Source organism: Melitaea cinxia, chromosome Z, assembly GCF_905220565.1.
Source record: "Melitaea cinxia chromosome Z, ilMelCinx1.1, whole genome shotgun sequence".
NCBI classification, from domain to species: domain Eukaryota; kingdom Metazoa; phylum Arthropoda; class Insecta; order Lepidoptera; family Nymphalidae; genus Melitaea; species Melitaea cinxia.
In genome coordinates this window covers 9,456,646-9,480,692 of record NC_059424.1, presented here as the reverse complement: position 1 = coordinate 9,480,692, position 24,047 = coordinate 9,456,646, and the positions used below count along the sequence as shown (strand labels likewise).

At 34.1% G+C, this 24,047-nt stretch overlaps 1 protein-coding gene across 1 annotated transcript; it reads right to left on the bottom strand.

Annotated features, from left to right (window-relative positions):
• Window positions 1-1,208: 1,208 nt before the first annotated feature.
• LOC123668767 (ubiquitin carboxyl-terminal hydrolase 35-like) lies at window positions 1,209-19,628 on the bottom strand. The gene is made up of 5 exons (XM_045602462.1): window positions 19,460-19,628; window positions 17,453-17,676; window positions 16,375-16,533; window positions 15,181-15,351; window positions 1,209-1,409 (listed from the first exon to the last, which is right to left on the bottom strand). The coding sequence occupies exons 1-5, from the start codon at window positions 19,626-19,628 to the stop codon at window positions 1,221-1,223; spliced, it is 912 nt and encodes a 303-aa protein (XP_045458418.1). The 3' UTR covers window positions 1,209-1,220.
• Window positions 19,629-24,047: the final 4,419 nt, after the last annotated feature.

The window sequence follows — 24,047 nt, the reverse complement described above, 5'->3', positions numbered from 1 at the left end:
GTTGAGTTGGCCTTAAGATTGGTAGCAGTGAGCTCAGTGACTATACTCCCGATAGCGATCGTTACATGATATGGAAATTTCTCGACAATGGTAACGCAGTGGAAAAGCGTGGTTGATTAAGCTCCAACACTTCTATTGTGTGAAAAGGCCAACAAAAGGATATTTATAGAAATTTTAATCTATTTTCAACCGACTTCAAAAAAGTTTGGTTCATGATAAGGAAACCAGGATCTGATGATGGGATCCCAGAGAAATCGAAGGAAACTCTCGAACTGAAACGCAACTCTCGAAGGAAGCATAACTTTTTACTGGGTGTACCGATTTTGATGATTTATCATGTGGTCGTATTTACTTGACTATTGTTTCGTCTACCTACGTTGTATTACTTGTCGATATAATAGAAGTCGGTTTTTCTTCGTTTGCCTGCAAACACAATTATTCTATTGTACAGATGAACTTTATCTAATATGAACAAAGTGTATCCATTGCTAAACACATGGGCACATTCTCGTACACGTTCCTTTTTTGTGAAAAATATCTACTTAGTATTCAGCCTTGAAATTATTCGAGGCGTTTTTGTGCGCTCTAGATGTTTTATCAAAAAAATTTTGAACACGTGAAAGAACATTGGTATCGTTTCGTAACAAAGTTTGGCTTTTGTATTGTAATTTCAAAAAGATTGAGAACGATTGTACAACCTCGAAAGTATAATAGGTATTTTTTAAGCATTTCAATAAATGTTCACGTGTTATGCTATTTATATAACAAGGAAATTGAATCTACATTCATTATGATCATTTTTCATGGCAACATTTAAGCCCGGTTGCTACGTTAAAAATCGATTTCCTTTACCATATGTTTATCTATAAGAAAAAATAATTTTCCTCGCTACGGGAACGGAGGAAGTGTAATGTAGACGATTTTTTGAAGTTTACTACTTAAGAAATGACATAAGAGTTTAAAAGAAAGAAAATACGCTGAGCAACGACGAATGAATGAAGAATAACGTTTTACAGCGCTTTCAGCTGTTTATGTGAGATATAGATGTAATATAAACTAGCATTTACTGCACAAATACGTATAGCAAGCGCCAAATTATGTCTTTCTTGTTGAGTTCTATTATTTTAATAAATATAATTTAATAGAACATATTTATAAATATCATGATAATCGTTCTGAAGGAGTAAACTTACACTTTTTTTTTTTGTTTACTTTTATACTTACTGCCTGGCAACGAGTAGCGCTTGCATCACGCTGTTCATGTAGCACGTATTGCCGAGGTTCAGCAGACCGACCTTCCTCATCGGTACGTGAGGGTTAAGAGGCAGGCAGACGTTGCGAGTACGCCACGCTGGTAGCTGAAGGTAACTGCACCCACGGGACGTCATGTGACGCTCGAGACACAGGATCTGCATGCGACCAATTAAAAATATTAAATCTAATATACAAAATTCTCGTGTCGCGGTGTTTGTAGTTAAACTCCTTCGGAACGGCATGACCGATTGCAATGAAATTTTGTGTGCATATTGGGTAGGTCTGAGAATCGAACAACATCTATTTTTCATCCCCCTAAATGTTAAGGGTGGTCCACCCCTAATTTTTTTTTAAATATATTTTGAACCCTAAATTTTCATAATATATATGGCAAAACAACGTTTGCTGGGTCAGCTAGTAAAATAAATAAATTTCTAGAATAACAGTATACACTACTGTTTTATTTACCGAACCGGACCGGACCGAACTTCGAGTATTTCTTCCTTCTGAGTTTGATTTAAAATTTCATTGAAATACTGTTTTTTGTTAGTTTTTTTTTAATCGCGTATCTTTTTGGAGTTGAGAACTGAATTATGCCTGACTTAGCCCCAACGGAGATTGCCAGGGCCACTCGAAATGCGAAGAAACGGTCAAACCTACAGAGTGATATCCAGAGATCTTCGTCGACCAGTTTCAACGATCCATCGCAGTATCCAACTGTTCAGGGAGACCGGTACTTATGTGAGAAGAGCAGGACAAGGCAGAAAAAGACGCACTTCGAGTAGGGATGATCGTTTCATTCGGCTTCGTGTACGTAGAGACCCCCGTTTGACAGCCGTCCAAGCCCGACATGAGTTAGAAGCAGTGCGGGGTGTAACCGTAGGTGAGCGTACGGTACGAAGAAGGTTCGAAGAAGCTGGTTTGGGTTCATTTGTGCCCGCCAAGGCTCCAAGGCTCGAGGTAAATCATCGTAGAAACAGGTTAACTTTTGCTCAGGAACACCGACTTTAGAACGCGGACCAATGGAGTAAGGTATTGTTTAGTGATGAGTGCAGAATTCTCTTAAATCAACTTGACGGCAGGCAAAGAATATGCAGATGCAAAGGAGAACGATACATTCAGACAAATTTTGAAAGTACAGTTGCGTACGGTGGTGGATCAATAATGGTTTGGGCGGGCATTTGTTTGGGAGCTCGCACAGACTTGTTAATGATTGACAGAGGGAGTCTGACTGCAGGCCGCTATATCAGAGAAGATATGAAGAAAATGTCGTACCGTTTGCCCCATATATCGGAGAAGATTTTGTTTTTATGCAGGATAATGCTCGGCCGCATACCGCTCGGGTAACTCAAGCTTATCTTAATGGTATGAATATCACTGTAATGGAGGGGCCGGCGAGATCACCAGATATGAACCCAATAGAGCACATTTGGGACTTGCTGAAAAGAAAAGTTAAGTCCAGAATTCCAGCTCCTGCCAACGTGGGTGAACTGCGAATCGCCGTAGTTGAGGAATGGCGGAGACTATCCCAGGAGACCATCGATAACATCATTCTCAGTATGCCTAGACGGGTAGAAACTTTAATAAGAGCCCGTGGAGGAAATACGCGATATTAATCACCATTTTTCTAATTTAATTAATTGTTATTTTAATATTAATTTTCACCTTTCCCGGTTACATGAAAAGTTCAAAAATGTACCATTTTTAACAAATAGCCTTTACTCGAAAAATCTGTTCTTAATGTGATCTCACTTTAAGAAAAACAAATGAAACTTTAAATAACAAAAGAACTGTAGTTAGTAGATTTTAAAATAAAACCATATTTTTTTTAATTATGGACCTTTTTTTGTGTTCCGCTAAATATGTCGGTGTGTTTATATATATATATATGCATATATACGTATATATACGTATATTTTTAATGTCGGTTCGGGGATAACTGCGTCGTTTATAAACCGATTTTGATAATATTTTTTTTTTGTTGGAAAGCAGATATCCTAAGTAGTACCATGATAAGGAAACCAGGATATGATGATGGGATCCCAGAGAAACCGAGGAAACCTTCGAAAAACCGCATAACTTTTTACTGGGTGTACCGATTTTGATGATTTTAACTTAATCGAAGGCCGATGTTTATCATGTGGTCAAATTAAAATTTCATCGAGATCTGATTATAACTTTTGAAGTAATCTTTGATATAATGCGTATTTACTTGACTATTTTTTCGTCTACCTACGTTGTATTACTTGTCGATGTAATTGAAGTCGGTTTTTTTTCGTTTGTCATCAAGCACAATTGTAATATTACAACTCAATTAACAGTCGTAAATGTTTTTATTATATTTCGCGATTTAAAAAAAAAAAAATTTTAAACGGCTTTTAGCTTCTTTAATAACTGTGGGCATTTTATTATATATTTGTACACATTCATAATTATGTAATGTTCCTTTTCCCATTATTTGTTCTCTGTGGGCGTAGAACTAGGTCATCAGAACTTCTTAACATTTTTGTTGCTATATTTTTCTTTATAGTAAAAGTTAAATTGCTACGTTACTAAATTGTACGTCTTTATTTACATTTTTTTCTTATAAGTATGCAAAAATAGTATTTGTATGGTTGTTCTATTACATGTTAAGTATCTTAGTATCGTTATATATTGTTGTTGAAAGAGTTAGGAAGTCGTAATAGAATAGTAATTTAACCAATTTGTTTTGAGTGCCTTGAACAGTGTGAAGGTTATTTTTAGTAGCTAATCCCCAGATCACTATCAACTAGTTTATGTTCGGCTTTGCCAAAGAGTTATAGATCAGGTATCGAACTTTTACCAGGAGACAGTAAACAATTCCACGTAAGCTCCAGTAAAGGATGTTAGCTTTGGTTTTTTTTTTTTCAATTGTAACTTCCAAGTCAGTTGATCCAATTTTAGCACTTGACACTTTTCACTAGTTACTCTGTTTATTACAAAATTATCAAGGTGTGAAATGAGGTGATATTTTATTTTGTGCTGTAAATATGACATAGCCTGTTTTCCATACGTTTATTGTTAGTAGGTTAGATACCACGTTTTTAATATATTTAGATAACTTTCCGCATCTTGAATGATTGGTTCTTTCATTTTCCACTTACTTACGAAGTATGAAAAAAAGTAATGGTCCGAAAATTGACCTCTGTCGCACACCGCTAGTTATTAGTTTTGGTCTACTTTTATATTTTGAAATATTGACTACCTGATTGGAGAGATATGATTTAAGCAGCTTTACCTTTTGTGCCTATACCATCTAACTTATTCAAAAAAAAAATTATGAGAATTTGTAACTGTAAAGCGTTCACTCTTTAAGTCAATAAAAAGATTAATAGTATATTAGTGATGAAAGATTATTAGTAGTATAGTGTATATTATTAAAAAGTTCACGAGTTAATTCGAATTTTTTTGACACAATTTTTAAGACACTAAGCGAAACAAATCACATCTGCGTAACAAAATGTTCTTATGCTCCGTTCATTCGTTTTTCTTTTTTTTTTTTTTTTGGTTATTTTAGAAGAATAGAAGAAAATATTTGCAATCGATTTAATGAAATATTTTAGTTAAAAAATATTAATTATTTATTCGTTTATTAGTTGTTATGTTAGTTTATTGAATAATTTTACTTGTTTCATTTAAATACCCAATTACGTACCTAGTTTGTTAAATAAATAAATAGGTAGGTATGTGATTTTCCAAGTATTACTGAGTTAGTACTTGAGTTGTACTTAGTACTTAACTGAGGTAGGGCACAGCAGGAATTTCCTGCTCAAAATATGGAGCAGCCCGACTGGGGTAGTACCTCGACCTTACAGAAGATCACAGAAAAATAGTACTGTTTTCAAGCAGTATTGTGTTCCTTTTGGTGAGTAAGGTGACCAGAGCTCCTGGGGGATTGGGGATTGGGTCGGCAACGCGCTTGCGATGCTTCTGGTGTTGCAGGTGTCTATAGGCTGCGGTAGTCGCTTACCATCAGGTGAGCTGTACGATTGTTTGCCGACCTAGTGACATAAAAAAAAAGTATATATGCTCATAACTCTTAACATAAACTTGATTTAGACTTTATTAACCACGCGTTTTAAGTTAAATTTCACTAGCGCGTGCATAGTTGCATTTTAAGGCAGCCATCAAAAAATAAATAAATAAAGGAACAGAGTTATTGTTCTTTACTCTTAGTTTGAAATTAAATTACAAGATTTCGACTTAATTCCTTGCCAATAATCAATCTTGGAGCCATAGTACCTATTTTTATTTCTTATTTCATTAAATTTATAGAAACAATAATTACATGACGTAAAATTATTTTTATCATATGATCGATTTATTGTATTTCAAGAACTGTTTGATAGTCTAGTTATTTGTAACGCACAGTGCACTTTACTACTAATCACTACCCGTCAATAAAGTATGACATTACTGTAGAATTATATAGTCCATTATTCCGAAAAAAAATATCTCTAATTTATAAGCGTGAGCTGTCAAAAAAAAACGGTTGGACGAAGTCTAATGAGGGTGTTGTTTGAAAATGTCAAACCTTCGATTGGCACCGTCAAATGGCACCTGAAACACCTGAAAGACTCAAAATATAAGTACAAACCTTCGTATCGAACCATGATATTGATTATCGCTATTGATGCTACAAGCAGAGTAGAATTTGAAATCAGAAGAGAAGAAATAAAACTTTAAAGGAGACTAAGACAAGGTGACCCTCTGTCACAAGAAAATATATTTATCGATGCCCTAGAAATTTTGTTTCAAAAATGTAGACTGGAAAACAAAGAGATTGGTTTTGGTTGTCGATTACCTGAGGTGCGAGATTGTGTTTGACAACATAAATCCAGAGAACTAAAAGCAATGAGAAATACGCTTGAACGAGAAAGTGCTAGAAAGTCGACTAGATATTCATATCATTATATTCTATAGAAGTCATAAAAAATGTATTTTATTTAATAACAGCTTAGGTGACTATGGTTAAGACAATTTTTGTTAATTATAAAATAAACTGATGTAACTTTTGAATTAGAATCTCTTTCCATTATTATTTGATGAATTTATTCTTCTAATACATTCTCAATTGCAATGCGTCCTGCCTGTGTTAACATACGGACCCGAGACGTGGACACTGATGAAGAGACTGGTCCACAAGTTTAAAATCGCTCAACGTGCAAGGGAACGGGCTATGCTTGGGGTTCCTGTCAAAGATAGGATTAGAAATGAGACTATCTGCGAGAGAACGAAAGTAACCGACATAGCCCACAGAATTAGCAAGTTGAAGTGGTAGTCTGATGGTAGTGGCTGGTCATCTGTGTCGCAGGTCCGATGGCCGTTGGAGCCACTGCCAAACGCAGTGTAGGACGTCCTCCGGCCCGTTGGACCGACGTTCTACGTAAGATTTCCTGTGTAAGCTGGATGAGGATTGCCAAAAACCGGGATGTCTGGCGCGTACTTGGGGAAGCCTATGTCCAGCAGTGGACTTCAATAGACTGGACTGGCTGACCGACCGACTGACTGACTGACTGACATTCTCTTTTATATATTTCTTTTATCGAAATAAGCTTTTCATTATTTAACTTAATTTTTTTTTCAATATTTTTATATCTTTGGCCTTTTGACGTAAATGTAAGTGCTATTCTAACTGGAACTTATTAAAAGAAATTGTTTATTAATTATTTATATAAGGAAACAACCTTTTCGAAATTTAGCGCGGTATATTAAGTTTTTTTAATGGCCGACGTTTCGGATACTATACAGCAACCATGGTCACGGGAGGACAACAATAACATTTCGCCCATTTGCGACGATAGTGTGACATCTCAAATTATACGATTTTTTGTTTTATAGAAATTCTGAATCGCGATCTTGTGTTCTTTTATCTTCAAAGACAGGGCATTTGTTACTCCAAAAACAATACTGTGGGAGAAAAAGACAAAATGTTACTTTATAGCACTGTCTCGTTTGGCGATCTAGTTTGCTTCGACACTACTTCGACAGTTCAGTTGCCACCTGCACTTTGATGTGAGATGTTCTTCGTTTTTAAACAAAAAACGTGATATTGGTGAGGTTACCGCGATATTGGTGACAATTGTAAGTATTTTATAATGTTTTTATTTTTTTCGACAATGTGGCACGTCATACAGACATCACAATGCTCTTGTAAAACAAAAAGCATAGTTAACGAGACATTTTTTTAATATTCTTGTAAGACAATCAAAGTACCATCGGGATATGTTAAATAGTAACGTTGTAGATGCTGAATATTTTTCTTATATCGGAAAAATGTTGTAGGTCATTTGTTGATGTTCTGTTATTGCAGAATGTATGTTAATGAAATTGAATGGTATATCTGTTTATCACGTTGTATACACTAAAAGTAATTCGAAACTACAGTTATTTTTGATGGGGACTACATCTAAACGAATATTACAATTAGCAAATCGCAATATAGCCGACGATTGGCTCGGCAGCAGTTACCTAGTCTCTTCTAACAGTTCGTTACAAACTGTGAATGATGATGAAACAGCAAAAAGCGACATGGATGAAGATTTTCTCAGTGGAAACCTAGTCACTTCTAACAACATGTATTTACAAACTGTAAATAAACCACAACAGTATCGATATGTCAAAATTTATTCTGATGGAACAATATCACTAAAGCGAGATAACAACAATGCTTTCTTTTTCACATTATCTGAGGTTAAGATAAAAATTGTAAAACCTTTTAAAAAAACTAAAAATGTTAACAATAGACCCATACAAACCGTACTAAAGAAAAAAAGAATACAAAAATTTCTTTGATTAAATATAATCTTGGATGTCACAATAATCATGAACAGGTTGACGAAATTATAAAAATTGGTATCAAAGCTTTCATCGAAGCTATACCAAAAATAGAGTCCCCATTACATCCAGAGTGAATTCCAAGAGACATTACATTGATAGCAGTAAACCCTTTTCCGATATATACCGAGACTACATTAAATTTTGCAAGGTCCAGAAAGTTTTATACGCAAATTACATAATATTCTATCGCTTATTTACTCAACATTTTAATATATCTTTTTTTTTTACTCCCAAAAAAGATGCACGCGAACTTCGCGAAGCTTATAAGTACAGATGAAGACAGGGATATTAAAAAGAGCAATATCTAACACACCTAGAAGAAAAGAAGATGTTGCGAACTGAGAAGAAAAAATATAAGAAAGAAAAGGATATTTTTGTAGTTGTATTTGATCTACAAGCTGTATTTCAGTGTCCCAAGGAGAAATTTCCGTTTTGCACTATAAATCAAAACTTAACATATTACCTGACAATTTATGATCTCAAATCAAACTCTATCGAAAGTTACGAATGTAGTGAGTCACAGACTCATAGGGGAGTGAACGAGATTGCCATCTGTGTTTACGATTTGTTAAAGAAGATTTCTGAAAGTCAAAGAGCAATGGGTGTTGTTTCTTACACAGATAAGTTCATGATTGCTATGTTGATATGTGCAGTGCAGAACCTTCCAAACTTTAACTCCATCACACACAAATTTCTTATTAAGGGGCACACACAAAATGAGGGAGACTCAAAAGGCAACTAAGAAATAGACCTATCTTTACCCTCGAAGGATTTATTGGGGCGATCAAAGCTGCAAGAAAAAAGTCAGAACCAATACATGTAAAGGAATTGTGTTACAGTGACATTTATGATTTTAAGACTATTCTTAATCAAATGAATTTTACAGTTCACAAGGGTGAAGACAAAATGGTCATTAAAACATCCGAAATCAAAGTAGTTCGAGTGCAAAAAGATCATCCACGTGTTATTTACTACTGTACTTCTGACGCGGATCAAATGAAAAGTGCTGTGGTAATAAAAAAGAAAGCTGTTAATAAGATCCAAGTTAAGAATGCTTTTAAAAAAAGTCTCTTCCTGTAGGTGTCTAAAGAGGCGACTATGGGATAACAAAGTTCCACTATCACCTTGGAACTTATAAAGCCGACCAATGGCGGAATAACCATCCAACTGCTGGCTTTGAAATACACAGGGCGAAGACGGGCAGCAGCGTCTTCGGTGCGACAAAGCTAGCCCTGCAGTCACCAACCCGCCTGCCCAGCGTGGTGACTATGGGTAAAACACATGAATTCGCGCCATAATGCTTGGTGTGAACTTGCAGAGGCCTATTCTAGCGTTGGACTACGATAGGCTGAAGTGAACTACTATAACATTTTTTAATTTGATAATGTTATATTAACGTTGAGTAAAAATGTTAAATTTATATTATTTATTATATGATTATGCTAAAGGCGAACGCTAAATCATAACGATTAAGAATGATTTTATAGAACTAATAAAATGAATATCTATAATAGTCCTAAGTGTGTAATGTGTGCGTCGATAATTTTAGTATTTAATTGTGATAACTAGTCTGTTATATTGATTTATTAAAATAGTATGTACACATTCTTCTACTGAGGTATACATATTATATACCGACAGTTCCTCTTCCTTTGTTTTTTAGTAGTTTACGAAATTGTTAGTTTTGAGAGTTTTACGTTTATTTTGATAATTTTTAGTTTTTAGGATAAGAATACGTAATGGGAGCATAAGTATTTTAAATATAATATACTTTCTAAAGTACCTGCCTACTTAAATAATATTTTTACAAGTGCAATTTGCAATAGCAAAGCAAAACGCCCGTCTATTCCAATAATTACCGCATTTTAACTGATTGTATTGTTCTTAAAATAAAAAAAATAAAAATATTTTCAAGACAAACGTTTTATTTAAAAATAACACGGGCAAATATATTTTTCACATCATCTTCAACGTGACAACTAAACTTACCATCTTCAAAATATATTTTTTCACTAGAACAACGCGATATGTTTTCACTTTTTTTTTTTTCAATCGCTACAATTTCATTAATTTAGACGCAAATTTATTTCCTATTATTAATATTTTAATTTATTAATAGTTTATCTTTAACTACTTCATACACAATTAAGCTATTCTGACCATAATTTAAGAGTTATACGCCGAGTTGCACGAAAAGAAATTAAAATTTAAGTAGTAATCAAAGTAATTTAATCGCAAGAATTGTATGAAATTCTTGTGATTAAATTAGTTTAATCTCTACTTAAATTTTAATTTTGTTTCTTGCAACTCGGCGTTAGTCATTCAAAAGTTAAAAAGTAATTTTTTGTAAAACTACTATTTTTGATATATCACACTGTTGTCGCAAATGGGCGATTTATAAAATTCAGTTTTTAATAAAAATTAAGAAAAAAAAATTGTCATCAACAAAATAGAAGAGAAGGACACTAATAATTATTCGAAAAATGTTTATCCTAACTAAAGTAATAGATTAAGTGAAACGAATGAATTGCTTTGTATAATAAATAATTAAGTAATAGTCTTTATACCTATAAGTTCTAATGGCAAAATCATACAATATTTGGAGAGTTACACATAACGGGATAAACAAGCAATTTTTTGAACGAACATTGAAGGAATAAGATGTAAATTTATTTGAAACCAACTGTGGTAAATTACACATAAAACAAAGAAAATGAATGAGTAAATAATAAAATATATAGATGTTAGACAAGGACGCAGGGTGAAAGAAAACCCCACGGGAGTTGCCGCATCTCCCTACGGGCACCTTTCCAGGTGGCGGATAGTCGGACCCCCGCGGACCAAAACCAAGAAGAGGGCACGAAAGCGCATCGAGGCGTTGGGGCCGCAGTCCGAGGTGTACGGGCTATGGCCACAAGCCCCTGGGTCGACCCTGGACCACCAGGGGGTCTGGCAAACTCGTCTCCCGGCTTGGATGGGACAGTTTGGGGTTGGTTGTGAATGGCACGGAGATGCCGACGGCAAGGGTTTGGCGCTGAGACGGCGCGAAGACGTGGGGGTCGAATTAACTCCCCTGACTGACAGGGTGGGCAGGTTCAGTCGCCCGCCCTAAGGTGCGAAAGCGCACTCCTTTGCACCGAAGCCGTAGTCCACCGGAGTAATGGCTACCCAGGTCTTTGTCGACCCAGGTTGACACTGTCCACCCTGGGCTTAGCCTGGGGCGCCAGGGCGGCGCGAGGTTGCGCCTCCTGGGGCGCAGTGCCAAGAAGGCGCGGCTTTGGTCGTACTCCCCACTCTTCGAGCTGACGGTGGGTCGGGGGACCCGTCGTCCGCGCTAATCAATAATCACGCTTTGTGTTCGAGTGCACCTTTCAGTGACTGTCATCACAACGGGCCCGCAAGGGCAACGCTGGCGGGATTGCGGAAGTGCTATAGCGTTCCCGCGATCCCGCCTTAAGCGCGACGGAGGAACACCCCAGAGGTTTTTAGCCCGTGCGAGTCGAACATAGCCGCATAAGGGATTTCTCCTGGGTCAACAAAATTAAGTGTAAAAGATAAAATAAGAAAAACGAAAACAAAAACTGAAACAATCATGATTATGGTCAACAAAGAAAGCGCACCGTTTCAATCTGAGGATGGCAACACCATCGGTAGTCAAGAATACAACACTTCAATGGGTTGAGAAGAAATTAATTACTTAATATGTAATTTCTTTGCTGAATTACCCTCTTATACGCCCACATGATTTTCGACGATAGCGGTAATAAATAGCTGTCTATTATTTATATTTTTATATCTTATTTTTATTATAAAATGATTTTGTATCAGAACTATTCTACACCACACAATTATGTATTTCTCAACAGAAAATATTACTAATATGAAAACTTATATGTACTTAAGGCTTTATGCGTAGTAAGCTGTAACACCCCAAATACATGACAGACCTTTAGAGGTACCTGATCTATTTTTAAAACAATCTATCGCTAAATTTAATCGTAACTGCGCGAATATACGTAACAATTCATCAATTGATTACTGAATATTTTCTGATTTGCAAAATAAACTTGCGACCATGAGACATCGTCTCTACACATTTACAAGGCGATACGGCTTAGTTAAAATTATTTTAAACAAGTTTTCATATTTGTTTAGAATATTCGTTAGAAAATTTATAAAATGTTTAACAGGCGGTAGATATTATGAATAAATCTTAAAAAAAAAAAAAAAAAAACATTATCCCCGTTTATTTGCTTCAAAGAAACAGTAATAGCAATACCAATCATTTTTCTACGAACACGAAAAACTAATAGAGGACAAATCAACAATTTTAAATTAAAATTATATATTGCGACGTATGCTAAACGCGTTTTTTACGCAAACCGAAGACTTTTACCGACTTCCAAAAAAAAAAAAAAATCTCGATTCAGAACTTTTGACTGAGTGGATCGATTTCAATGATTCTTTTTTTAATCGAAGTCGTGTGGTCGCTTTTAAATTTAATTGCGATCTATAGTCTATTTCACGTAGGATGGGTACGGTGACACATGTCAAATTAACTCTATAGTGAGGTGACCATGCATAATTTATTGATGTAATTCGATTATCGAGTACAAATGCGGTTAATCGATTAAAGAATCGATTATATAAAAAAAATTTTAACTGCTTATTAAAAATTAATCATCGCTATAGTGAATAAATAATATTTTAAGGGTGGTGTTAAACGCGAGAAATGAGTTATTAACGATAAACCCATTAACACAGCTCACGTGGCAAATTATTAGTCGTTCGCCTTTACCCTCCGGTACTTTAGTCGAAGAATGCGCAGTGTCGTCTGTTCATACTTTGCCAAAAGTATGATTGACGTTCAACCATGTCTAGTCAAGGAATACTACGTTGTTCCAATCCGTAATGTTTTTCGCCGTTTCTAAGAATGTCACAAAGTTTTCACGCACTTTTCCGTTTGTTAATTTTTTTTATTTTATGGAAATCCAATTTTATTTAAAAGTCGCTATAACGATGTCACACTTCCATTAAATAATTTAGCACCTTTCAAAGACATTAATTATTGTAAAACTGTGGGCAACTCATTTCTCCGCTAATAATCATATTCAACCTCAACGACCAAACATTTATTTCCTTTGCCTCTTTTTGGGAGTCGATAACTTATTATCTTCCATGTTGGTGTCACCATACTTTTCTTTACTTATTTTTGACACTAAGCTGTGTGGCTACGGCAACAAAGAATATAGCCACCAGCGTCTCTTCCCGTTGGTGTCGTAGGAGGCGACTAAGGGATAACACAGTTCCACTACCACCTTGAAACTTATAAAGCCGACCGATAGCGGGATAACCATTCAACTGCTGGCTTTGAAATACACAGGCCGAAGACGGGCAACATCGTCTTCAGTGCGACAAAGCCGGCCCTGCGGTCACCAACCCGCCCAGCGTGGTGACTATAGGCAACACACATGAGTTCACGCCATTTTTTGGCACGAGCTTGTGGAGGCCTATGTCCAACAGTGGACTGCGATAGGCTGACGTAATTTTTGACACTGTATTACGCCTGATTTCAAGTGCCTGTGCAGCTCGATCCACTATGTGGTTGACAGATAATAATGGACCGCTATTTTCTCACTCCCGTTCAAAGTATTCTCGAAAGCGGACAACCAATTGACTGTTTGAAACGGTCTTCTTTTGTTCTTTTCGGCATTTTACAGAACAGAACACACACACAAAATGAATAACTAAAAAAAAAATAACAGAACTTAACAACAATAAAACAGCAACAAATACAACCATAGCAACTGGCAAAACCAAAACACGAGAAGCATACAAGAGACAGAAAGTACTGATTGAGGTATCTCGAGTCAGTGAGATGACGCGATTCATAAGATGGCCGTTACGATTATTTATTTTAGCCGATTACTACGTGTCAATCCCTATCATTAAACGTTTCGTTTCATGCCTGTAATTTTAAGTTATCATTTTTTCTGTACCTTTATTTTGTTTAAAATGTAAAAACGCATATATAAACACAATTTCAATCTAATCAAGCATTATTATTTGCTTTGGAAACTAATTGGTGATTTTTTAAAATGTATATTTATCCGATTTGTTGAAAATAGTGAGCGTGTATTGGAAAATATCAAATGTCACCGTACCCATCCTATGTGAAATAGATTATAACAAGTACTGTAAAAGTTATATCTAATAATGCGTATTTACTTGACTATTTTTTCGTCTACTTACGCTGTATTATTTGCCGATGTAATTGAAGTGGGTTTTTTTTTTTCTTTTACGAGAAAACAAATAACAAGTATTTTATTCTGAATACTCTAAACAATTGGAAAACATACGGTAAAATTTAATTGCTACAAATTAGTTTTGTAGTTAAGAAAAAAATACACCAGATTGTATATTAGGCATTTAGGGCATACTAATTTGTAAAAAAAAACTATATTCAAATTTGTATAGTAGGTCTGTCTGGGTGTCGAATGTCAGGCAGACTGACCAGCAATTCTTTTACCTATTGCTCTAAAAAAATAAGATCTGGAATAAATAAACTGGATTGTTTTTTTTTGTAATTTATTGAAATACTGTGTATATAGAACCTAACCTTTTGCCTAAGAAGAAAGTAAAACGGAACTGGATATAATATATACTTCTGATTAATAATCCTCATGATGTTTTTTTCTCCGTGTATCCAGAATGGTATTGTTTTTAAATAATTTTGTTTGCTAGCAAACGAAAAAAACCAACTCCATTTACATCGACAAGTAATACAACGACGACAACGGAAGTAGATGAAAAAAAATAACAAACGCACTAGTCGCCACTACGATTTTCAAGTTCCCCTTGATATCTCTGAGATACCATAATCAGATCCTGGTTTCCTTATCATAGTACTACCCTTGCGATATCTCCTTTCCAACAAAAAAATAATCATCAAAATTGATTCATAAGCGACGAAGTTATACGCGAACACACATAAAATATATATACACGGTCGCATTGACAAACCTTCTCGTTTTTGAAGTCGGTTAAAAAATATATAACACTCACCACATCAGCGTATTTCCCACGGAATAAGTCTTGAGCGTCACCCTTGATAGATTCTAGTATACCGTCGACCATAGCAGTCAGAATGTCAACCAAGTTCTGTAAGAGTTGCCGACTCCATTGACCACTGTCAGCCGCGAGGTTTACGAGCACATCGCCGACATGAGACGAAATCTAAACAAAAAAAAAAAATTAATTAAAATGTGTTTTAAAAAATCATCCTAATTTTTTTTTTTTTTTTTTTAATATTCAATTCGTAAGACGACGTCCCGTTAGTTGTCATCGAGAACGACTGAGATGTGAGAGCAAAGATGGACGTGTAAGGTGTTGTTTTATTATCTCATATAGAAATCTTTTCACAGAGCTCCTCATGACAGGAATTTACGCATATTTAACGATGAAGTATGCTGCCCTCTTGTCGGGTATATCGTAACATCCAGGAATTTCTAGTAAAAACAACTACTTACAACACTATAAAAAATACTAGTGACCCGCCCCGGCTTCGCACGAGTGCAATGCTGATACTAAATATACTACAGAATGTCTTTATACAACGACCACAGCTTTTTTGCCAGCGTTATCAATGTAAGCGCAATAAAATGTGTTTATTTAGGACATCACATTATAAACCTCAAAACTATCACTGTGTCTCTACTATAATTTGCATATACTCGTATTATTCATATAAACCTTCCTCTGGAATCACTCTATTTACCAAAGAAAACCTCGTCAAAATCCGTTGCTTAGTTTTAAAGATCTAAGCATACAGACAGCGAGAAGCGAGTTTGTTTTATACTAATTATTTTTCAATTATTAAAGCGGTATTTTATATACTTGTAATTAAAAAATAAAACTCTGTTTTTGTCTGGTTACAATTTTTTCATCAAGATAACTCTTGTTCACATATTGAATAATAAGATTTTGACTAAGTAAATAAACATAAAAGAATTATCAAATATTTTTAGCATAAGAGGCTTTCTTACACTAAAAAATAAAAATACTAAATTTTAAATAGAAATGAATACTGTCTATCACTTCTGTTAATTTAAATCATCGTTATGTGGTATAATGTCGAAAACTTCAATAGCTATGGATTTTCATTTTCATTTTCATACAATAAAATTTTTCTTGTTTCTGTTACGTATAATAAGTAAAAAACATTATAAAAGTTTAAGGTGCAACGTAATTAAAACTTACCCTATCAAAAGCCTCTGCGGATTCGCGTAATGAAGCAAGTACGTGGAAAATAGGGTCCGCGGTCTTTTGTTGCAAATGCGCCGGGTGCCTCATTGACGAGAACAGCTTAGCGACGTTGTCTACACTCGTCTCTATGAGGACGTCGAATCTCTCATTTTCCTAGACAAAAAAGGATACATTTATTTCTTAGATTCTATTTAGCGACCCCGACATCGGCCGGGTGCCATTTTATGAGTTGCGATATTTAGGGCCGATTTCAATTGTTATAGGTAAAGTTTACTCTGCACATGAGTTACGAATAGACTTTAACGTAGAACGTAGAATACATACAACATTAGAAACTGTTTCGCCTTAATTAAGAAACTTAAACTTTTAGATTCACAAATGCACATAGAAATATGCCATAAATATAGTGGAATTCGATGGTGAAAAAGAATAATGTATCAAAAACTTTTATTGGATACCGTCATCTGTCAACTGTCGTTATCCACAATCGGTGAATCAGGCCGTTGATGGTAAATAAACTTAATAAAGTTTATTTGATATCTTTAATTAAAAATAGTTAGGGAGCCATCCAGCCTTCAATTCAAATGAATTTTAGCATTTATAAGTCATTTTTCTACAGAAATGTATTGCGTATTACAATTTATGTGACTTAAGTAAAAACCGTAGTATATATGTCAGCACTGCCGATTGAATACTAATAAAAGAGTAAGTTTTTTTTATTTCTATATATACAACTAGGTCGGCAAACATGTGTACAGGTAGCCAGGTAGGCCACCTGATATGCGATTACCGTAGCTCATAGACGAATGCCGAAGTATCGCAAGCGCGTTCCCGACCCTAACTCCAACCACCTCCAGGCGCTCTGGCCACCTTACTCACGACAGGAATGCAAACCTGCTTGAGAGCAGTGTTATTTAGCTGTGATCTTCTGTAAGATCGAGGTACTTCCCCAGTCGGACTGCTCCAGATTTAGAACAGGATATTTCTCGCCGTGCCCTAACTCAGTAAAGTTTGCGAATTGTACTTTTAAAACTTTTTACCTCTATCGTTATTATACGAAGTTTAATCTTACCTCTAAAGCCTTGATGTAAGCGACGAGCCAGTTTCCGAGTGCAGGAGTGCCGTGCCATTCGTAGAGCCAGCGATAGAGACAAGACAGAGCGGCGCGGTGGCCGGCTCCGGCCGGTCCGTTTTCACGCTGTTGAACTAACCAACGAGCAGCGGAAAGAGCATTTTCCTCGTCCGATTCGTCGATAACAATAAGAACAGCAGCAGTTGCCGGGCAAGCGTCCGATTCTAGATGAAACGTGGTAATCGTTATATTTTATTTAATTCATAAAAATATATCAATCGCTATATATATTTATTTATTTTATTTTACAGAAAAACAATACAATTAATTTTTTTTTTTTCGCTTAAACCGAAAATTAAAAATTATCATATCGAAAATTTCGCTCGAGCGGGTGCATCGTTCCATGGCTTAATTGGCTAGAGCGCCGACACGGCAAGTCGGAGACGCGGGTTCGAACCCCGCTGGAGCGGTCAATTTTTGATATGATATTCAAAAAATGTTTAGAATTCCTAATGTGGGTAACACAAAAATAAAAATCTTAGATATTAAAAATAGCACGGTGTCGTCTCCTGTCAAAGATTTTCATTGTAATATGAAACTTTGAATAGTTACGGGTTTCTGTAAAGAGCTCACTATAGACGGCGCCACGGTTCGCTTAAACCGAAAATTAAAAATTATCATATCGAAAATTTCGCTCGAGCGGGTGCATCGTTCCATGGCTTAATTGGCTAGAGCGCCGACACGGCAAGTCGGAGACGCGGGTTCGAACCCCGCTGGAGCGGTCAATTTTTGATATGATATTCAAAAAATGTTTAGAATTCCTAATGTGGGTAACACAAAAATAAAAATCTTAGATAATACAATTAATGTGACGACTAGTGCAACAAAAATAATTTAGTTTAACACACGCTTTAACTACACATATTACACTAGATATTTATTACAAAACAAGCTGACACGGTACGACTTTTACTGTGAAATTTTCTTAATATTTTATACCGTAAGAACCTTCTAAATACAAATCAAAAACTTAGGATACGAATCAAAAGCGGAAATAGAAATTTATTTTATAATTATTAATTTAAAATTAAATTATACTTCCCAAGGGTATTTATTTATAGGTTTAATATGAAAATAAGTTTGTTTTTTTTTCCTTTTTTTTCACGTTTGTTAATTTAAATTTTAAACGGATGGATGGTCGTAATTGGCCTTTTGATTATATTTCATTCTTGTTTGTTTTATAATTTTTCTGTGCTCTGTACGATCCATTATCAGTAAATAAATAAATAAATAATAATTTAAATAAATTAAAATGTCGCCACCGCAAAAAAAAACTGTCCAATTCTAAATCTAAGTCTATAAATATTAACAGGAATAACGTTACTAAATCAAAACTAAATTATTTTTTGCCTTAAGTTTGGTGGACGATTTTTAGACTATATCCAATAAACGATTTAAACGAAAAGTTTAAACCGTTAAAAGCATTAAGAAAACAATTTTTTGAGCTACAACACCGCTTTTGACTTTTTAAATTATTAAAATAGTTTCAACTGTAAGTAGTCGATTACTTTAAAGTCCATCATAAAAAATTTCAGTTTAAAAAAAAAAATTGTTTTCGACCTGATAGTTTAAGCGACCACTCTTTTCACTATTCACTCTATTGTTAAATATTTGATGAAAAAGTGAGCATTAAAATTTAATTTTAAGTAAAAGAATACATAAAATAATATAAAAACAAAATAACAAAAAATAAATAAACAAAAGTCCAGTTCTGTAAATTTTTTTGACAAAAAAGCATACATATATATATACTCATATACTTATTTCGAAGGACTTATGTACTTCTTTTGTTTTACGTTAAATACTCATTTCACGTTCTTAAGCTTAGAAAGGTCTGAAATTTAAAGAGACTATAAAAAAAATTGACAGTAAACGCCGTTAAAAGTAATTTGAGAAAAAAAGGGTTTTTATATGAATATTAACTTAAGTACAAAAACAAACACTCACGTGGGTCAGATATATATGAATAGAATTTGTCGAGAATAGCGGTGAAGATCTCGTGACGAATATCATCGTGTACTGTTGTCACTACTCGAAGTAAGAACTGTTCTACTGGCTGAAGCAATTGCCATAGCTGTTCCACTGTGCCCGGAGTTCGCGCTGATACAAAATTCATAATAATAGTAATATTTCATAAAAACTTAGATTATTGAAATGAACATAGATGAATAAATTACAAATAGTAGACGATCTAGGAAAAAAATATTTAATGTTTTTAAACTTATGAAGAGATTTCGTTTACTATTTTTTTTTTTCTTTTTATTATTTGACAAGTTCGAATAAACTGCGCTTATTTTTTTTTTTATTATATATAAAAACAACTGTAAACTTTAAATTGTCGGAATTTCCCTCGGACTCTTGATAAAAGGAGGAAAAATGTAAGGGGCTTAGCTTTTAAATATTTAACACGTGACGGCAATATTTGGTTATACACCAGCCTGTAATGTATGTGCATTTTATACATTTATAAACAAACTGCCTATTGACATACAAATGCTTCGCAATTCATCGTAGTTGACATGGCGATTTATATAAAACAGTCTCTTTAACTTCGTCATTTGCCATACAGACTCTTTAACCGACTTCAAAAAGGAGGAGATTTTCAATTCTACTGATTTTTTTTTTTATGTACATACCTTACCCCAGAACTTTTAAATGGGTGGACCGATATCGATGATTTTTTTTAAATCAAAGGTGGTGCATGAACACAAGTTTAATTGAGATCTAACAAGTACTTTTTGAATAATCTTTGCTAACGCGTACTTTTAAGTGAAGGTTTTATGTTTCATTTGCGAGCAAACACAATTACTTACTATACAAGATATTAAATAACATGGTTATTTTCATTTAATAGAATTATTTAAAACGGGAACGGATATTTACATGTCATTATTATTTTTTTTTTTTTTTGCGGAACTTGATATTTCGACATTATCTACGAATGTATTGTTCACATTTTGAACAATTTTAGTAACAAAATTACTGGTTAAAAAAAAAACAAAAATTAGACATTAATTGTTAGATTTATGAAAATAATATTACTTGGCGCGTAAGCTCGGGGAATTGACTTAAAACGTTTTTTTTTTAATCATTCAATAAGAGAACTCCTTAATCAACTAACTGAAAACCACTCTCATGTAACACGTCTTCACAACTGATGATTTAGATGTATGTCAGTGTGGGTTTCCCCACCATGCATCGGAGAGCACGTAAAGCTCATGGTCCTTTTTGTTATCAAAGGCAAATTAACCTCTAATCCACAGTAGATTCACCACGCGTGGTAGATTAAATTCCGACCTTCCAACTATATGGAGGAAAAGATCTTTGCCCAACAGTGGAGCGCTACAGGATTATTCAATTCAGTTAACTTCTTAATTCAGATTAGAAATAAATAATTGTTCATAACTGTAAACGTATTTTTTATTGTAGGTATAGTATCGCACTCTAAGCAGTTAGTGAACCGAACGAAGCGATCGTTCTAACGAGCAAGGGTCCAATTATTCTACCTACAGGTTTACGAGACACCTCGCGTATACGGGAGGGATACTCACCGAAGAGCAAAACAAACTTTTGTATTACTTCTCTATATTAATATTATAAGGATTACACAATTTTTTTAATTTATATATTTTATTTTGAAAATTCTTTCACTAAGAAAATGCTACATTATCACTGAGAGACTCGGTCTATATTTTAATGAGAGAAAACGGAAGAGCTAAAATCGTTTAATCCAAGCAGACGAACATGACATTAAATAGTGATGACATTAGTGTTTGTTCAGAACTCTAAATAACATCTTTTAAGGTAACACATTGCTTATAAATGTCTACTTCTTACATTAAATATAACATATCTGATATTTCTATTTTTAACAAAAGCCTTAAAATCGATTTCTGTATTATTCACGCCTACGCTTTATTTTGTCCTCATTAAAGCTATTTTCAATATTTTCTTCTCAGATATATAAAAAAAAAACCCGAGGATTATATTTAATGAATGTTGATTTTCCTTTTCAGATTGCGTGCTGTTTCATCATGGTAATATACTATTTCTTTTTTGTCTCTATAGTTAATCTACATACATTGAAGTTATTTTTTTTAATATGTATTGACTCGTACAATAATTGTGGTTTGCTCACATACGAAAAAACCAGACTTCAATTACATCGCCAAGTAGTGCAATGTAGATAGACGAAAAAATAGTAAAGTAGATAGGCGTTATGAAAGATAACTCAAAACTTTGTCATCAAATCTCGACCAAATTAAAATGAGACCACGAGACAAGCTTCAACTTTCGATTAAAATAAGAATCATAAAAATCAGTCAACCCAGTAAAAACTTATGATGTATATATAACACGATAACACGACGTAGGTCGGCGAAAAAATAGTCAAGTAAATATGCATTATTAGAGATCCCTCAAAAAGTAGGTGCTTGACAGATCTCAATTAAATTTAAATGGGACCACATGATAAAGACCATCTTTCGATTAAAAAACGAATCATCGAATTCGTTCCATCCAGTAAAAGTTATGAGGTAACTAACATACATAAAAAATACAGTCAAATTGAGAACCTCCTGTTTTTTTTTTATTTTTTTTTTGACGTCGCTTAAAAAGTGTTAAGTACATAATTATCACGTGAGTGAAAAATTGTTGCGTCACTGTTACAAGAAAAGCTTGGATTTTTTTTTTACAAAAACTTGTATTAACAACTGTTTTATAGAGTTGATAAACAACATTCAACAAGTTGTCACAAATTCACCATATATTATATGAAAAGTTCAAATTTCAGTTGAACTAATTAGAAATCTAACACCTGTAACCAACTCTAACAGCACACAAATAACCTAGCAACTATCATAACCCAAGTAGGTATGTTGTAAACATGATATTTGTATATTTGCTTGTGGCTGTGATAGTCATGTCTAACCCTTTACTTAATGGTATTAACCATTATTAAAAAAATCAAACTAAGTACACTTTTAGACTTTAATTCCTCTCTCGAAGGGACAATTAGCATTATCATCATACTGTACATTATTATACCACAACATCTAACTTTCCATGAATGCCTACCTAATGTTAATGAAATAAAGTCTATGGAAATTGAAAACTAAACTCATATCTCAATAATTGGTATATAATTATACTTACACAGACATTTGACGATATCTTGACAATGTTTAACAAGCTCTTGGTGTGGAGGCAAATAATTTGGTTGTTCATTCATCATTTGAAAAAATTGTGCCAATGCAGCCAAATCTGGTTGGTTTCTATTGTCAGCAACAAACTCATGTTTTTTGACAGCCATTTTTTCTCTGTATAAAAAATTTAATGCATATAAAATCTTTCTCCCTTTATTAATATCTAAAAATATCTTATTTCACTGGTGATGTAAGTAAAAATAAGCTTATGATTACACTTAACAGTTTAACCCTAACATAGAAAATAAATATCATGATTATTTGACATCATTTTAGTTTCCTAATTACACTATGTACACATTCATAAAATTATAAATTTTAATAAGCTCTAAAAGCTGTCTGCTTTTTATCTAGACTGACAAGGAGAGCGCCTACTTCTTATCACAGATTTGGCTTAAATTTATATCATATGTAAGGCATGGTTATGATATAAATATATATAAATGAAAGTATCCAAACTGGTAACTCTACCCTGGTGGATCCTATCGACATGTTGTACTGAGATAAATTATTGGGAACCCCGGTCACGCTTCCGTAGACCCCATCAAGTCTCCTGTGGACACCTGGGGACCACCTGGACCATGGAATTAATGATCTAGATGATCAATACCTCAGAAATTTTTGTTGCACCTTTGGTAGAGTAAGAACAATTTTTTACCTCATTTGTCAATGCAATGGTCAAAGATTTTTTCCCACATGGAAATCTTATTTTCTAGCTCATTCTCTACTAAGGTTGCCATTAAGCGACACTATTTATTATGTAATAAATGTGTATTTCATTAACACAAAAAGCATATAAAAGCATTTTTTTTTTTAATAATTTATAAACATTGAATAAATTGAGAAAATGTGTATGACTGACACATCACCATCTTGAGTTCTTACCACTAGGCCCACCGCAAATTGGCATATGGGTACAAATAAATATTCTTGACTTAACTAGCTGGGTCAAAATTAAATTATATTTTTTAAACGCTTGGCCATCTGAAGTTCCCACTTTGTGTACTTTCATTTAAAATCAGTTATGATAAATAGGTGGTCCTAATGCCTTGAGTCTTAATGCAATACTAAAACTTTTACTAGTGGAACTGCTTGTAAACTATTTTAAAAGCAAATATAATAATAGTAGCAACAGTAACTTATTGCAAATATCAAATGGTGTTGATTGTAGCTATACAAAATCTATAAAATGAAAAAAAGCATGATTTGCTAAAACATATTAAAATGTAATTTATTTAGAATATCTTTGTACTTTTTAATGTTGCGGTCAAATGATATAAGTAAAAAAGAAAATTACTAAAGATGAGTCTTAAATAACAACTACTTAGATA

Coding starts and splice junctions, on each gene's coding strand:
- LOC123668767 (XM_045602462.1), bottom strand. CDS start 19,628: ATGAATTTTGTATCAGCGCGAACTCCGGGCACAGTGGAACAGCTATGG. Junction 17,677..19,459: donor TTCATATATATCTGACCCAC/GTGAGTGTTTGT, acceptor CGTTTCATCTAG/AATCGGACGCTTGCCCGGCA. Junction 1,410..15,180: donor GTGGGAAATACGCTGATGTG/GTGAGTGTTATA, acceptor GGTCGCATGCAG/ATCCTGTGTCTCGAGCGTCA.